General features: G+C 31.6%; 2 protein-coding genes across 2 annotated transcripts; both read right to left on the reverse strand.

The window, feature by feature from the left end:
* Positions 1-733: 733 nt before the first annotated feature.
* On the reverse strand, positions 734-6499 carry LOC149898978 (fructose-bisphosphate aldolase-like). Its single transcript, XM_090114370.1, has 8 exons — positions 6388-6499; positions 4611-4702; positions 3505-3679; positions 3177-3380; positions 2580-2695; positions 2390-2489; positions 1837-2039; positions 734-816 (listed from the first exon to the last, which is right to left on the reverse strand). Exons 1-8 carry the CDS (start codon positions 6497-6499, stop codon positions 766-768), a joined length of 1053 nt encoding a protein of 350 aa, XP_089970496.1. The 3' UTR covers positions 734-765.
* Positions 6500-9770: 3271 nt separating this feature from the next.
* On the reverse strand, positions 9771-17642 carry LOC149898979 (fructose-bisphosphate aldolase-like). Its single transcript, XM_090114341.1, has 9 exons — positions 17553-17642; positions 16992-17104; positions 15397-15488; positions 14179-14353; positions 13440-13643; positions 12721-12836; positions 11840-11939; positions 11488-11687; positions 9771-9891 (listed from the first exon to the last, which is right to left on the reverse strand). The coding sequence occupies exons 2-9, from the start codon at positions 17101-17103 to the stop codon at positions 9796-9798; spliced, it is 1095 nt and encodes a 364-aa protein (XP_089970467.1). The 5' UTR covers position 17104; positions 17553-17642; the 3' UTR covers positions 9771-9795.
* Between the last annotated feature and the right edge of the window lie 554 nt (positions 17643-18196).

The following is an 18196-nucleotide window of genomic DNA, read 5'->3' on the forward strand; positions in this document are numbered from 1 at the left end:
TAAGTCATACCGGAAAAGTATGGCATGACACTACCGCCTACTTCTATTTTATGGGCTATCGGTAAATTCTAAAATTTTTGTGTTACAAATCGTTTGACTTTCGCTATTTTTCCGACGAGTTCGACTAACGCCCACGCGACTAACCCACCGGTACCAGCGTTCACACCATTATTTTTCTTTTTGTCATTGCGTACTAAGACCCCTGTAGAACCGCCATCCTGTTACAAATGACTCGAAATTTTGTGTCAGTATCTCCCGGTCTATAGTGTTTTCGTTTGGTTTTCGTCTACTACACGCAGACTACACGTCTGCTAAATTCAACACAGATGCCCCTTCATTTTCTATACGTAGTAATAATGAGAATTCAAGAAATAGAATTGATAAGCCATGTTCAGATCAGAAGTCATCGTTTTGAAGTTTGGCATCAGAAGTTCATGGTTTACGCGTGAAATAAAAACAACTAGGTATAAATAACTAATTATGTTTACTCAAAATTTTCACGTTTATTATTATATTAGTAACATAGAAATTAACGAAAAGAAGGTAGGTAAGTAATAAAACTACCTACTAAACATTATTAAAAATAATTTATTAACTTGCAAAAAATTTCTTATAATATTTAAGAAAAGTAGTAAGCTGTAGGTAAGTATCCACTAAAGTGGTAAGTAAGTATATACGTTAAATTAATTTACATAATTCATATGTATTGCGGATTATTTTCGTATTGAATACCTAACATTTAATAATAAATAATTAAAAAAATAACTAAACAATAGAGCCAGGTACATATTTTCCAAGAGAAGCGAGACCATTTGCCTAGTTTTCAATTCATTTTAATTCATCAGAAGTCAATCGTAGCGACACCAGCGTAGGAACGGAACATGAAAAAGATAAAAGACAAGAATTAGTATCATAAACTCAAACTCAAAAATTTATTTATTCAATTAGACTTTTAAAAAAAGCACTTTTGAATCGTCATAACATTTTTTAACATTTACCACCGATTCCACATAATGTGTAAATAACTAAAATATTGACACATTTTTGCAACCGCAGAATATATAAGAATTCTGAAAACTTTAAAGTCATTTCTAGGAACAACTAGTTATTGGGGAATTCCATATTACCTATATTTTATGATTCATACGAAATACTTAACATGTGACTCTTGAGAAGCGCTACAAACCTGGTACATATATTATGTATGAGGAATTCAGGTGTATTTTATCCTAGCTTTCGTCCGCAGTTTCCTTATAACCAAACGATTTCTTCCCATGCACATTTCGGTAAATATCTTTCAAATAAAACTCAAGCAAATTCGTTTTTGGTGTGAAAATGTTTACAAACCAACTCAGAGCTCTTTTCAAAGATTCGTGATAAGTTCTGTTTAGTGTATCTGACAGTTATGGGTAGTTATTTTTAACCGACTTCAAAAAAAAGGAGGAGGTTATCAATTCGGCCGGTATGTTTTTTTTTTTATGTATGTACACCGATTACTCCGTGGTTTCTGAACCGATTTAAGTACGTGATTCTTTTTTTGTTCGATGCGGGATGGTGTCGAATTGGTCCCATAAAAATTTTATTCGGATAGGCCCAGTAGTTTTTATTTTATGAGCATTTTTGTCTGTATTTGTAAATGTTGCAAGTGCAAGTTTGAAGTCGGTTGTTTTTAACGCAGTTATTGACTTGTTATTTTATTTATTTATATTGTTATTATGACGACAAATTAAAAACTGATGACAAAATTTAGATAATTTATGAAAATGTGTAATAAGTAACTCTACATATTAAATACCTTTCAATGTTAAATATCTCAAAAACCTAATAATTAATTACCTTAGCTCTTTTCAACAGTTGTTCTTGCGCAGAAGTCACATTTTCGTCTTTGCAATTCCAAATACGCAATGCTGAGGCCTGTAACGCACGTCCATAGCTGAAGGTGAGGGTCCAGGGCTTCTTCAGGTCAACCGTGTTGATGGCGTTCAGGTGTACTGACGCTTGCTCCTCATTTTGACCAGCACCAGAGAGGAATAGGACCCCTGGAATTAAAAGGCGTAAAGGTACATATAATACGATATGTAATAGAAATATAGAAGTAATACGAGCAAAGGAAAAAATATATATTTATACAACTTAAATATAGAAGAGATTGACTTAAGGTAGAGCAAAGTAAATTTTTAGATTTGTTGAAAAAATATGTTAATGTTAGTACCTAATAAAATATATCATGTAGATAAGTATTCATGTAACACAGTAAAACATAAATATAAGCAGAACCTAATCTACTTCAAGAATGTATATTTTGAAAATTACGAGCACTTATTTCTTTAACCCTGTTCATCTTGACTCATTTTGCCTTTGCAATAGAATCATTATAATATTGATTTACCAGGCACAGCTGGAGGTACAGTCCTCAACAATGCGGTGACGGTTGCCTTGGCAACATCCTGTGGGGTGTACTGTATCTTGCAACCGCGACCCGCCATCACCTACAGTTTATAATATTAATTATAAATGAAGGATTCAGACTAAAAGATTATTTGCAAATATGTATTAAGATAACTAGATATTTAGCATACCATATTAGGTTTGAGCAATGTTCCTTCGAGGTAAACGTGGTGGTCGCTGAGAGCTTTGTACAAGTGAGCCAGAACTTGTTCCGTCACCTTCTGCGTTCGGTCCAGGTCATGTTCCCCTGGTAGCAAAATTTTAAAATACTATAGAAGTCAGTTTAAAGTATTTTTTTATAACTTTGTAACATGAATATATATTATATAATACTAGCGGTCCGCCCCGGCTTCGCCCGTGGTACATATGAAAAATAGATGTTGGCCGATTCTCAGACTTACCCGATATGCACAGAAAATTTCATGAGAATCGGTCCACCCGTTTCGGAGGAGTATGCAGACTAACATTGTGACACGTGAATTTTATATATATAAGATATACCTACCTATAATTTTTTTAAGGTTTAAAATATGTACAAATCATAATTTGATCAATATTAGAGAGCTATTACAGAAAAATTAACATTGGTTCATAAACACAAACATAAGGCATAAACTGATAAACATCCGTCCTTTGTTTCTTACACTCTCATCGGAAAGTTACATGGGTTAGTAATCCTCAAATTGACAAAATTGATTCATGTAAACCTTTAAACCTGCTTTACTCACCGTCAGTCAAAACTTCAGGTTCTATAAATGGTACGATGCGTTCGCTCTGGCAGATGGAAGCGAAACGCGCAAGGACATTCGCGTTTTCTATGATTGCCTGGTAGGAGGGAGTCTTTTCAGAGATTCTGTATACGCACCGCCATTTTGCAAAATGGCAGCCATCTTTTTTGTATTTCGCGCAACGCTTCGATAAGTCATCGAGACCTGAAAATTGAATTAAAGATATAATTTTTGTATTGTACCCACTTACCTCATAGTATCCTGATAAAAGTTTTACGGTAGATAATATTAAGCAACTCTTTTTTATAATTTGCCAAATAATATTTACCTTGTGCGGTATGTTCATCATCAGACCCATATAAAGGTACAAGACCCGTATCCACCTTTACTCCCGGAATAATACCACGATCTTCTAGAAGCTTGACGAAAGGCGTGCCATCATCTGCTTTCTGGTATAACGTTTCTGGATATAGGATCGCGCCAGAAATGTTTTCAGAAATCACCTGAAAATATTTTATTAAGTATGTTATGTATTTCAAAACAATACAGCACTTAGTTGAAATATTCGGGAAACACTAACTCGGGTAAGTGTTCAGGGATATTTACGAGTTTTTTCAAAATATTATTATGTAGATTTATAGCATTGATTAATTGGTATTTTTATAGTGTTCGTGTATTTTTTTATAGTAATATTTCCTCAACTCCTTTCCTAAATTCCTAATTTCCTATAAGTAAGATTAAAAATAATAATAAAAATAAATAAATAATAAATATTATAGGACATTATTACACAAATCGACCTAGTCCCACAGTAAGCTCAAAGGCTTGTGTTGTGGGTACTAGGCGACGATACCTAAATATAATATTATAAATACATATATAGATAATAACACCCAGACCCAAGAACAAATAATTGAGTTCATCACACAAATATTTGCCCTGACCGGGGATCGAACCCGGGACCGTCGGCTCAGTAGGCAGTTGCTTTACCACTGCGCCAACCGCGTCGTCATTTTATTTTGGTGGTGATCAATTTATATTTATTGTATGTATGGAATAATTCGAATAAACATGAAGTAGCGGCATTGTTACGATAACTGTTGCAATAAGGAAAATTGTAGGAGCATTTCACCGACCTTGGAAGCGGTCAAATCACTTAAATGAAAGCTTATTAACCCATATTTTTTCTATTATTATAATATTATGGCACCTATAGCTCTGTTAATAAAGTGAATCATGCTTTAATAAATTTTTTTATTTAGTTTAACTGCAATCTATACGCCTGATAAAAAATTAACTTATATTTCTAGCAGTTAGACTATTGAAACACGATTTACTTAGCTTTACATGCTTACCTTCATGTACAAAAATAAATGGATTTACATTAGGTACTACATAATCAATAGATTAAAAAAAAATACAAAATTGCCTTACAGGGTCAGCAGTGAAAAGCAATTGGCGCCATTTTCTACGGTTTTCTTCTGTGTTTTCTATTCCTACAGTTGCGAGACGTGTTCCCACGGTTTCTGAAAATATTATGTTATATTATAAGCTATTGGATAGAATATTATTAAATAAAATAGGCAAAGGATAAAGCTTAAATTAAATACCTAAATTATGAATATATTCGTTAAGGCAATTTGGTTTGGCTTTAATATCGTTTTTGTCATTTATTGATAATGATTTGATATAGTTAACCATAAAATCATAAATGTATCAATATACTGATATTATTAAATGATATAATAAAATATTCAAAGGATTAATTATGTATATGGATAGAACGATCCGATGTTTATTATTTTATTCTTTTGATATTCTGACTGTCACTATCACATTAATCTTCTTTATATATAAAAATGAATCGCAAAATGTGTTGGTAAGCACATAACTCGAGAACGGCTGAACCGATTTCGATAATTCTTTTTTTATTATATTCCTTGAAGTACGAGGATGGTTTTTATGTAGAGAAAACGTAAACATGTACCACGGGCGAAGCCGGGGCGGACCGCTAGTATGTAATAAAAATATTATATCAATCGTTTATTTTTAATGTATTCTCTACTGAATCTTGAATTAAACGTAATAATTATAATAAAAGCTGTCATTAGTCTGTCACTACGTGAATATTTCCTTTTATTTCGATGCTTATTTAACGAAAAAATATATAAACGAGAAATTATATGAAACGACTCTATCTAGAGTCCTTATTTCATTTTACAGATTTCATAGCAACGTAATTCGAGCTGTTTTAAAAGGCTCAGGTAATATTATGATAAATATACTGAAAAATAAATAAATAGATAGAGAGAGATATACAGACAAAGATTGAAATGATTTTGAATTAAATGTACCCTTTTCTGAAACCCGGAAAACCTTTAGAGTGGCAGGTTGTAAAGCCAGGCTTTTTCGGGTCTTTCAAAAGGTTTTTATGTTATTGTGGCTGTTCTATATTATCCTAAATCTAGTATAGGTATAATATAACAATCTAATACTAACTTATATATAGTATACAATTTAATAATCTAAGACTAATTATTTTCTAATTATTTATCTCTATTACGTCACGACAATGACCAGAAGATAAATAATCAACCTGATAAATATTATATCTACCTACATTATAATATTATGATATGGTGTGTATCTGTCTGTAAATATTCTTCATTTTTTCATATTCTGTGGTGTTATTAGCTTTTTATTAGATATTTTCCATTAAATATGTACTTATATCGAGAATAATACTAAGGTATATTCTTTTCAAATTTCGTTTCTTGAAATGTGTTTATGTACTAGATTAATGGTTTATGTATTAGATAGGTATATATGTATATTCTACTGCTCAACCAGGCTCTGCCTTTTTTTTTAAGAACCGGACTCTGCCTGGGTTGACCCTGGATAAAATATGTGGTCATTGTTAATCCTTTCAGTTGAAATAAAATTGGATATCGAATGTTACTACAATCGGATTCTTGACTTCAAATTGTATTTTTTTTTTGTTTTTTGATAATATATAGAGTTTCTTGTCGGTTCTTCTCCATAGATACTGCTTTCCGAATCGGTGGTAATTATTAAAAATATGTAATGACGATTCGAAAGTGCTTCTAAAAGAAGTGTAATTGAATAAATAAATGTTTGAGTATGAGTTTGAAATAATTAATTACTACTTTATAGAATCCAATTAAAGTGAGTAGGATAAACAAAAAATTACTTGTAGATTCATCAGCAGCTAGAATTCCTTTGCCAGGTGCGATGATTGCCTTGATTATGTTTTTTAGTTCCTCTTGAATTTCGGGGGCTGGATAATCAAAATACGTGGACATTTTGACTGAAAAATGTTTAAAAACTTATTCTACATTAACTCATATTATATCTACATTTTAACCCTTGGCATGCCTGGTGGGCATAAGTTACACTCTATGCCTGGTGGGTCTCTCAGACCCCGATCTTAAAATGGTATTTTTTTCTATAAATTTTATTATGTAAGGTGATTTAATGATTCAAGACGCATGCTTAAAGGGCAAAAAAGAGATAGTAAAAATAATCACATTAGAAATTAATCAACTTTATTAAAATATTTGAAATTAAACTTTAACTCACATTTTTAAGCAACATTTCGTGACTATAACTTTGTTAACATATAATTAGCATCAAAAGTAATGAGATCATAATCCGACTTTAATCCAGTGTAAGGCACTATCATATACTTAATCTAAATAACAAAATAATTAGTCTTCATCACTTGCATTTACACTTTGTAAAGCTTTGGTTTGGTAACACCTTGCGCATGGAAAAATCGAGTGGTCAAGATAAATGTGACAACTACATGTCTCACAAATGTACTAATGGATGGACAGAGGCACCTCCATTTCAGTATCCGAAGAGGTGGAGCCCGCATCATTTTCTTCCTCCTCAATCAAATGCAACTAAGTCTTCCTCATCCAACTCTTAGAATAATAAACTAGCTATATCCTCGTCTGTTAGTTGTTTATTCATGATTAAACTGAAAAAAACCAATAAAATAGTATAATGTTATGTACAAACTAATATTATTTAATGCCAAATTCCAATATTTATAAGAAAAAAGGAAAATAAATACTTACAAAATAAAGTCACGCCGTATGCCTGGTGGGGTCTGTGGGACCCGCACGCACTTTAAGCACGTCCTTTTACGCTCGTAGCTCGCCTCGGGCTGAGGAAGCGGGCGGAGGGCATTCCGCGGTTAGTAACGGCCAGCTACTAAAAACGGTGAGGCGCGAAATTCAAATTTAAACGAACTACAACGGTTCGCGCGTTGGTGTGGGTCTGACAGACCCTACCAGGCATGCCAAGGGTTAAACTGTTCAATTTCATGGTTTGGTTTGGTTTAATAATCACATGATATATTACTTTAAATATTTGGCTAAAGGAATTGAAGTTTTAACGCAACAATCAAGGAGCTCAGACATGTTTTTTTTAAGTTTTTGATTTGATATTCAATACTTACTTATTTTTTTTCAAATCCATTCAATTAGAAACATATCTTATTAAAATAATAATTACTTACAATACTGGCTGAGTCACTTGTTGTCTGTTTGTCGAATGATTATCTACTACTACACTTTTAAATTGTTCATTATCTTACATTTGGTACAAACAAATATTTATCTTATCGCCGTATTTATTGACTAGGGTGGCAAATAAGTGTAGTAAATAAAATTATATTTCATTATAATGTGTTCATCATGTGCTCATCATGTTTTTTGTTAACATTTTACTTATTATTGTTAGACGAATATATTAATATATTTTATTATCAATACAACTATCAGAAATGCAAAAGTCTGTATGTGTATTTGTTTGAAAAACGCTTTTACGGCTACTACACCTACACTACACCGATTATGATGAAATTTGGATTGAAAATAGTAAACATAAAGAATGACCTAACAACCTCACAGCATGTATAGTGCATTGGTATTTAATATCTTATGTTTTGTCTGCTAAAAGTGATAATTTTAAGTACCGAAGTATAGCAATTTGGTTCAATTTATTAAAAATCTAATATATAAAATTCCCGTGTCTAAATGTTAGTTACCATACTCCTCCGATACGGCTGGAACGATTTTCATGAAATTTTCTGTGCATATCGGGTAGGTCTGAGAATCGGCCAACATCTATTTTGCACACCTCTAAGTGATAAGTGTAAGGCAGAACAACGTTTGCCGGGACAGCTAGTTATTATATAAAATTGATTACAACCATGTTAAACTATCCATAGATAAAGTAAAGCGATTTCGATTCCCATCTAATTAACATAATTAAACCACATTGTGTACTTTGTACTTTATTACTACGTACATATTCATACCCAGTGTCAATGACATTTCCGCGGTTCTGTATTCCTGGTAGCACGTGCGTATGACTAAAGGCATAAAATATTAGTAAACCGGGATTTCCCAATATTGCATACAAAAATAGGTTATTTATTCATTAATGGAATAAGTAAACTTAATTTGACCCTGTAAAACAAAACACTAATAAGAGGTACTAGTTATTCCCCGGGGTTTCATCCATGGACAAAATTTCAATGATTCAATAATAATAATAGCATATGTTTGTTGCCTTCAATTACGATATTCGTTTAAAATTTCATTCAAATCGGTGATATTTAATAATCGTAACAGACAGACAAATAAATATACGCATGATTATAATTTAATGCCATGTTTCCTGATCATGATGTTCATCGGCTAAAGACCCAAATTTAATCTATGGGTCAAGAGATCAACTCGCTACCAGCAGACGTAATTAACTTAATATTATATCTTTTGGTTAATTACATATTAAAGTTTTAATTTTTTTTTCTTCAGAATGGTTCTATTGTACATGAAATACAAGTTTTGGTAATATTATTTGAAGCTGACCTGCGTTTTCCCCCGCATAAAATAAAAAGCCGTGAGGCACTCGGGGACTGCCGCGGTAAAGCTATTGCATGGTGATTGCATGCTATGCCTTCAAGCCACACCTCCGTGCCCGTCGGAGTGGGGAGCGTGAGGTTTTTTCGTTACGGAATTTCTCGATTCGGTCCCCGCGCTCAAGGCCCGCGATAGAAGCTATGCAATAGCTTAAAAAAATGTACAAATGTATGATGCTACTAGGCTTCCTGAATAAACTGACTATCCAATACAAAATTATTTTTCATGAATTTGCATTTCCGTGTAAGAGTCAATGTAATAATGCCTTGGTCATGTTTATCTACACTTGTTTGTTTGTTTGGTTGAACACGCTGATAGTTCCTGAGATAAGAGTGTTAAAACAAGCAAACTATGTATATAAATTTATTGCATTGATTGGAAAGTTCGTTGTACTCCCTAGTTTAGGTAGGTATATTATTTTATTTATTTATTTATGACACTTTATTGTACCAGTAATAAAAAAATAATTTAACAAGAAAACATAAATATGGTAAGTGCACAAAAGGCGGCCTTATTGCTTAAAGCAATCTCTTCCAGGCAACCATTAGGCATTATGTTGATTGAGGCTGAATTGATAGCTCTAGACGTGATAAATAATGATTAAAGTTAAAATTTTAATAAAAATAAAAGTCAAAAACATTATAAAATAAATTTATTTTCTCTCAATATTTATAATTGGACTTGAAGTTACTCTTATTTCCCGCTACGCTTTGAACTGCCCCCGATTCATATTTTCCCATTGACGCCAATCCATTTGCCTGAAAAATAAATAAAAAAATGTTATACGTAGGTGACTCTACTAATCATATTTTTATCTTCTCTTTTTAATCATTAACAATTCCAATATGGTAAGAGATTCCAAGAGTAGATTTATAGCAAGGTTTTAAATTTTGTAGTTTGGTAGGTACAACGTCTGTGTGATTTTGAGCTTTTTCGTCTCAATTTAGACTCGTATAAAAGAAGCTACCTATAAAAGAAACGTGTAATAATTTAAGTACCTAGGTATTATAAAAATAAAATAAAAAAATTGGTTGTCTGTAAAGTCGGTTTACTGACGATAGTTGAACGTGACAACGTCCGATTGTGCTTCTTTGTCGCTCGTTCCGCGCTCTCGCTTGCACTTCAAGCCTTACATGGAACGCCTCAGAGCGAGGTAACGCCGCATGAGTCATGTTTTTTCGTGCGTGCAGCCGGCTCTATCGAATTATAAGACGTTGTCACGTCAAAAATAATTGTTTGTCTCCTACAATTTCAATAATAATAGCGACATCATGCCAGTAAGAATCTTGGTAATCTGGTTCAAATTAATACGTAGAAATATAGATTGACTTCAATATTGTTTTAACTTATGCAATATGCATATCTGAATAATCTACTCCGAGAATCAGTAATAGCATAGTATTGATTGACTCCAGCTTATTATGCAAGTTTGACTGAAACTAATTTCCTAAGTGGGTCAAGCCCCGTGGGATATATCTATATTTCTCGTGTGTTATAAATAAGATTAGTTTTATATAGCAATGTATGAGTAATAAAATAACTTTTTGTATTATAACATATTATAATATAGACTAAAGAGATAATATTGAAAAGTAGGTACCTATTTCAGGGATCTGTTTCTTACTAACAACTAGGTACTTTATTACAATACGAATATTACACAGCTTTCGTCAAAATAATGTTAAATAATATCATCGTATATGTTTCTTCGATACAGAAAATAGCGTAGATAAATCCTACTTTTATTTCAATTTGAATTAGCAATGTACTGTTGTAAAATTTTATAAAAAAACGAATTTCTATAAAAATTGATACGAAATAACTATTCTATTTATAGAAGACTTTTGATGAATAATTGGCCCCTTTTTGAACTAGTGTGATTCATTATTTTTTTACAAAGGGTTATTCCCGAAATTGTATGACCGTCATTGAAATTCTTCGATATACCTACTCGTAAGTAAAGAAATAATCCCCTACATGATGAGACATCGACCAATCATATTTATTCAGTTAGTAGTTACAATTTATAATGTTGTTGACAGAAATAAGCCCTAATGTATCCAAGATGATACGCTGTGAGCTGTCCTTTTTTGACTACATATTAAATTAATTAGGTATTTATTTGTTTGCCATCTAAGGGTATTGCGTATGTTAAACTTTTATTTTTAAATTGAATCTCTATGCCCATTAAATAAAGATTAGAATTTCCATTTTATTGTTTTTAAAATAAAAATAGCATGAAAAACAATCAACAATACTCGTTCAATGAATGGTTTAAACGCCTTTCCGTTGCCCTTGGCAACAGAAATCTTGCAAATAGATTTTCTTATTAGATTATTTCCGTTGTTATTTACCTTGGTTCTCTTGATGAGCTCTTCTTGTGCCTTCTTTACATTACTATCTTTACCAGCCCAGGTTTTCCACACGGATGCCTGTAGGGCTCTTCCATAGCTGAAAGTTAGTACCCAGGGCTTCTTTAAAGGCACCTGGTTTATAGCATTTAAATTCAGGGTTGCTTCTTCTTCAGACTGGCCACCAGATAGGAAGGTAATGCCTAAAATTACAATAGCTCTCCCCGTCATTATTTTCAAATGTAGAGTCATGTGAAATATACATGACTACATTCTTACTTAAGAATAAAGTAAGAATGTAGTTTGCTTTGAAATTAATTCGTCAATTTGCTAAGCTCTTTATAAATATAAAAACCTGGTACTGCAGCAGGGATTGTCCTCAAAAAGGCTGTCACGGTTGCTAACGCGATTTCCTGAGGGCTGTTCCTTATCTTGCAATTTTGTCCTGGAGTTACCTAAAGCAATTTTTTATTAATAGTAAGTTAAATTGTCTGGATATAGTTATAAAAGAACGATATTATTAAGTAGTAAGTTTAAGATTGACTGAATTTTTGAATTATGATAGTAGACTTAACTTTGTATGTAAACTAAACCTATGAGTGAACTGATTGAATCAAATCAATTTCAATATCAAAATAGTTATGATCAGTGAAACTCATGTGTTCTGAATTCAGAAAGGATCCACTATACATAACTTTATTAATAGGACTCGGTGTATTGTGTCAAAGGAGTTTAAACTATGAGAACTATACGATACATAAAGTATAGGTAATATAATTGCTTATTAGCAAGCAGCGCCTTGTGTTTAAAATGATTTTAACAGAAGAGCAATTTCGTGTTCTCGGAGCCTGAACGAGAGGAACTTAATTAGATCCCACTTTTATTATGCAAATAGTTTGAAATAATATGGAAAACGTGTTGCTCGAATATTCCTTCATTTACCTAGCTAAAATAGTCGTGGTTGTAATTCTGTAAGCTGCGTATAACTAGGTGACGGGTTAGGCTTCTCGTGTTTTTCGCAATAAACACATAGTAATTCCAGAGTTGAATATTCTTAAAATATAATTACGTACATATTATATAATCACATAGGGATTAATTAATTATTTTGAAACGAATGCATCTTTGCCTACACTTGTTTTGGTTTTAATCCACAAATTTTACGTGGTAAAAATGTTAATAAATATGTAAGTAAGTACCAATTTCTTTAGGTCTGGTTATTTGTAAAATATTTACCATATTAGGCTTTAGAAGTGATCCCTCGAGGAAAACGTGATGGTCACTTAGCGCTTTGTATACCGTTGCTAGTACAATTTCAGTCACTTTTTGGGCTCTTACAATGTCATGATCGCCTGGTATTAAAATAAGGTGATATTAGGAACGTTATAATATGCTTTTAAAGCTAGTTTCTTATCTTCTGTGTGTGTTCTGGGTAGCCTATCTGTCAGTTATGTCATAATCTCAATTCTCAACGTTCACAAGTAGGTACTTATTGAAATTTTATAAGAAATCAATTTATTTTAATTGCAATAAACTTATTATTTTAAATTGAAGTAAACAGCGTAGCATTCAACAGCAGTACATTGCGTAAAGAAGGAATAACATAAAATGCCCGAGGAAAATAAATTTGCGAGCTTTCTTTTAATTACTTACGTTCCATAATATAAAAGGCACTTTTATTTGTTTTTTTCCAAGTTACCGTTCTAGGCGGCCACTTATTATCCGACCGCTTTGGTAAACTTATTCGGCCTTTTCTTGTTTCATATAGGTAGATCACCATCAAATTGGTGCAATTTAATTTCAGTTATATCCCACAAAAATGTATGTATTTACATTGAGAATTTCTTGCCCCAAAAAGTATTTTTCATATTTACGTCATCTCAATCATGGTTCATTTTATTTACGTAAATGTAAAATATTATTATAATTGCAGGAATTTAATTCTTAGTTCTTACCGTCCAACAGTACATCCGGTTCAACTATAGGCACCAGTCCTTCACTTTGACATATAGAAGCATATCTAGCTAGCACACGTGCTGTATCTTCAATAGCAAGGACTGATGGAGTCCTATCACTAATGCGTAGAGGACACCGCCATTTCGCAAACCTGCACCCTTGCTTTTTGTACTCGGCGCACCGCTTTGCTAGGTCGTCGAGACCTGTAGAGCATGGATGTGGTGTAAAGCTTTATGCATTTTATGTTACCCTGGTATCCATAAAAAAGAGCGTGTGAGCCGAGCACACGTGTCAGAAGTGAAACTTCTTTGGCAAGATTCAAAGATACCATAATCGTGACGTGACGGTATTGCTATGATGCGTTGCGCTTTAAGTGTATAGTTTGAAAATTTATTAAATAGTGTGTTTCCTATAGAAATAAATATTCAGACCTCATGTATCTTTCAGGAACTTTTTTGTTTGTCATCTTATAAATTGTAACCCGTATAAAAAAATCTAATTGTGTCGACTTAGAAGCAGTTTGTAAGTAATATACCTACAACATAATGAGATAACGTTGGATAAATAATTATCTCTGCTTTTATTCCAGAGAAGCACTCTTTAGTCTTTACACATTTTCAAGAGAAAAAAACAAAGGAGAATAATTAATTCAGTATAATATTCTATTTCTCTTTGTACGTAATAAAAATAGTTGTAATATAATGTAGTTTTTTTATATTTGTGATTTTAGCAACTTACCTTGCGTGGTTACTTCGTCTTCAGTAAAAGGTAAAGGCACAACATCCTTATCCACCTTTATTCCTGGTATAATATTTTTCTTTTGCAATATGCTAATGAAACTGCTTCCATCATCTGCCTTTTGATACACAGTTTCATCAAAAAGAATAACTGCAGATACATTCTCGGATAAAACCTGAAATAAATAATTGAAATATTTATTTCATTTCAAATACAAAAAAAGAAATTATTTTTTTTACCTTTGTCCGTATAAAAATTAATTACACGTTGTTATATTTGTAATTCTCAATACGTAAGTAATTAATTTACGAATAAATAGAGGAATGATCAATTTAATTGTTATTATTTACAGCTGAAATTTCAATTCTCTTTATAAATATCTCAAGTAAACTATGTATGAGTTGTTTAGGATCGATAGCAGATTACCAAAATATAGACAGTTGTATTTTGTGCAATTCTTTAAGCCTAAAATTGACTTAAAGGTAATTAAAGCCAAATTTCAATTCTAACTGTCGAGTCTAGTAACAATTTATACTTAAGTACAGTAGAGAGGTGTCATACTTAATTATTTATATCAAAAATCCATCAGAGTGCTATATCAAGGTACTGATTGATAAATAATTCCACCTAAGAGGTGATAAAAAAGCTATTACCTACCATCCAAAGTGTGGGGATAAAACTTTAATCACTCGACGCCCATCTTGGGAGATTTACACGATTTACCGAGATAGGTATAAGATTATATTTATAGCCTAGATAAAGGTAACATATTGTGTTACTTGAAACTAATGTGACAAATAAGAAATGGCACCCAGAGGGATTCGTGAACAAAGGTATCACATATTTTATCGTCATAACTTTGAGTTTTGACGCAATAAGATATGAAATTTTGCCAGGCCGTTCATTTTTACGTATTCTAGGTCGCTAATAAATTATAAATGGTTTTACAGTTTCAATTGAAAGAAGTCTCAGGTGTCAAATAAATATAAGTTAAAATAATTAAATGCAGTCACGTCGGTTGTGTTTTAAATTAAATAATAAGACAACTTTATTTAATATACTTCGACGAAGATGTAACCACCCATTGAAAAACGTAACTTAATAATTATTTAATAATATGTACGAAAGGGGTCTTTTCAAAGATGAATGATGCTGGTTCCTAGTAATATTTTGCTGAAACATCTATTTCCTTCTTAAAATTACAATTTGTTTACTTACATCATCTGCAGTGAAGAGTAATTGTCTGTACTTCCTTCTGTTATTTTCGGTGTTCTCCAAACCGACTGCGGCAAGAAGTTTGCCAATTCCCTCTGGAATAAAAGATCTTTTATTTACGTAGGCTTTTGTTAGCGAAAATAGAACTTTTGTTACTTCAATGCAAGATTGTAAGTTCTGAAGAATGACTGGTGTTTTCGTAGATTTCTATTCTTAAAATTTTATTACGTTGTTTTTTCATTTCTGAATGAAGTAATGAATATTATGCTCTATTTCTTCAAGTTTAATTTAAAATTAATAAAAAAAACATTAAAGAATTTAGAAATTCCTTATGATTTTTGCTGCTTCTTTGTTTTATAAGTTGGTAATAAATTGTAACTGAGTAGGTAACCCAAGACTTCTCTAGATATTTTTAAAATTATTTTAACAAACATAACTAGCTTCATAAGTCATAAGTTACATAGTAAGATACATTGGTTTAGTTCCCTTTTAATCTTCCAACCGGGGCAAGTCACTTATCATAAACACATAATAATGTCCTCTATAATGTCCATCTGATAATACAGTAAGTAAATAAGTAAATGAATACATAAGGCTGTCTCATAAATTAATATACAGTGCATTTACGCTCAGCTAGAGATCGTAAACAGTCAGGTGTTGTAATTACATGACTCATTAATTGAGATTAACGGGTTCTGCTGTGGAACACATTTCCAAAATTATATGCGCAAAATAATTTTGTATTTTTTTTTTGTGAAAAGACATATTTGTTAGTTTTGTAAGTGCCATCATACAAGCTATAGTACGTGTAAAAATGATAGTCAGGTATTGATTTACATAACGTAATAGGTCCCAAATTATTAAATGTTTCGAAATACATAGTAAGCAATTTTAGTAACCCAATGCGAAGAGTTAGTTAATTACTTAACTCTAGTCAGAAAATTTATAATATGTGACATACTGAAAACGTTTTTCTTATTGAAAAGAAGGTACATTGTCCTTATTAAATAGGGATCCAACTTCATTCATAATAAGTGACTAAATTAGGATTTCCATTAGCTGTTACGCACATCGGTTACCTATATTGTGACGTCACATAACAAGGATAAATAATAACATTTCCTTTTATATCGATTCATGAAATGACCTATATAGAACCCTTTGTTATGTAAGACTAGTTTCTCGGAAACTAGGTACGTAAATATGATATTATTGATTCGTTCTACTGAAATAATTTCGCGTAAACAATATGATTATGTGTATATTATTAGTTTTAGATGATAAAATAAGTACATATATAACAGTTAAAATATGTATTTGTCTATAATCACCATTTAATTCGTTTAAAAAAAATTTTAGCGTAGGTAGTTAATTAGGTCAATTGTTTAGTGATATTTTATTTGATGAAATATCGTACCTACCTTCACAATTATTATAATTAGCTCATTCTGAATCTACATACCTACATAACATTCTAAATTAATCCCTTGTATTTTAAGAACTTGAAACAATGTGACAATTAATAACAGCCACAATATAACAACCTTATAATAGAAATATTATTATTTACATAATCGCAATAGAAATATTTTAATTACCATTGGTTTCATCTACAGCCAAAATTCCTTTTCCAGGAGCAACAATGGCTTCGGCAGTCCTCTTCAACTCCTTTTGTAACTCCTCAGAGGGATATGAAAAGTAGGTCGTCATTCTGTTGACAAACAATGCACACCTTAAATTATAATAATTGTCATGTTTAGTTTATGAAACTATAAAGATATTTTGAATCCTATACCTTCTAATAAAAGTTTGCACTTTACAAGCAAAACTTCCTATAGGTATGTACCTACGTGTTATATTGTTGCCATTATAAACTACTAGCTTTCTGCCCGCGGCTTCACCCGCATGTCTTAAACTATATATCTGAAAACCTTTCTTTTGACACACTATCTAAAAGAAACACATCAGCTGCGCAGTTTGAAAGATCTTAGCATAGCCCGTAGGTACATAGGGGCATACAGACAGCGGACAGGAAGTGACTTTATTTTATATGTTTGTAATGATGTATTTACGTACATAGATATTATGTTATAGGTAACTCAGTTAGGTACCTACTATCTCAAAATTAAGTTTCCTTAATATTTAGTTAAATTACTCACGTTAAAATAACAGAATTTACTTCCAATTTTAATCTCGTTTACAAGTCGACTAAATTATTATATAAGAACGAGTGTATTACACATGATAATGTCAACTGATAAACTATCTTTAACTCATTATGTTATAAATTATTATCACTGTATCATGAAGCTGATTGGTGGTACTTTTTGTTGTTTATTTGGTCTATGTTCTCGGTTTTATAAATGTTTTTGTAAGTTATTTAATGAATTGGATTGAGATTTTATATAAAAAATTCTGTTTGTAACATTGTTAAATGTTCTCAGTAGACTCAGTAGACAATCGTTTGTTAAAATACCAAAACATTGGCTATATTGTAAAATATAATTATCTAAAAACATCGTTCATTCAACCGTACTTTCTATGATAAGGAGCTAATAATTCTATTGAACACTAACAAAACCTCAAACAAATAAGTATATTGAATCAATCAAATAAATAAATAATTTATTATAATTATTTTTTTATTATTCTTATGTGAAACAGCTGAATTTATTTCGACATATCTTTCTTCTTATGATGACACAAATAAAACATAGGCGCATCTTTCTAGCGTAATAAATTGTAAAAATATCGAGTTGGAATCTGTATTCTGATACCTATTAGTATGAAAAAAAATTAAGAC

Source organism: Colias eurytheme, chromosome 21 (assembly GCF_061535395.1).
Source record: "Colias eurytheme isolate Ceu_HAF_F1 chromosome 21, ilColEury1 Martin Lab GWU primary, whole genome shotgun sequence".
In the NCBI taxonomy this organism is placed as follows: Eukaryota; Metazoa; Arthropoda; class Insecta; order Lepidoptera; family Pieridae; genus Colias; species Colias eurytheme.

Excerpts from the sequence above, each read along its gene's own strand:
- LOC149898979 (XM_090114341.1), bottom strand. The coding sequence starts at position 17,103 with ATGACGACCTACTTTTCATATCCCTCTGAGGAGTTACAAAAGGAGTTG. Across the intron at positions 14,354-15,396 it reads TACTCTTCACTGCAGATGAT|GTTTTATCCGAGAATGTATC; the intron begins GTAAGTAAACAA and ends TATTTATTTCAG. Across the intron at positions 11,688-11,839 it reads AATCCCTGCTGCAGTACCAG|GCATTACCTTCCTATCTGGT; the intron begins GTTTTTATATTT and ends TTGTAATTTTAG.
- LOC149898978 (XM_090114370.1), bottom strand. The coding sequence starts at position 6,499 with ATGTCCACGTATTTTGATTATCCAGCCCCCGAAATTCAAGAGGAACTA. Across the intron at positions 3,680-4,610 it reads TGCTTTTCACTGCTGACCCT|GTGATTTCTGAAAACATTTC; the intron begins GTAAGGCAATTT and ends AAATATTTTCAG. Across the intron at positions 3,381-3,504 it reads TGATGAACATACCGCACAAG|GTCTCGATGACTTATCGAAG; the intron begins GTAAATATTATT and ends TTCAATTTTCAG.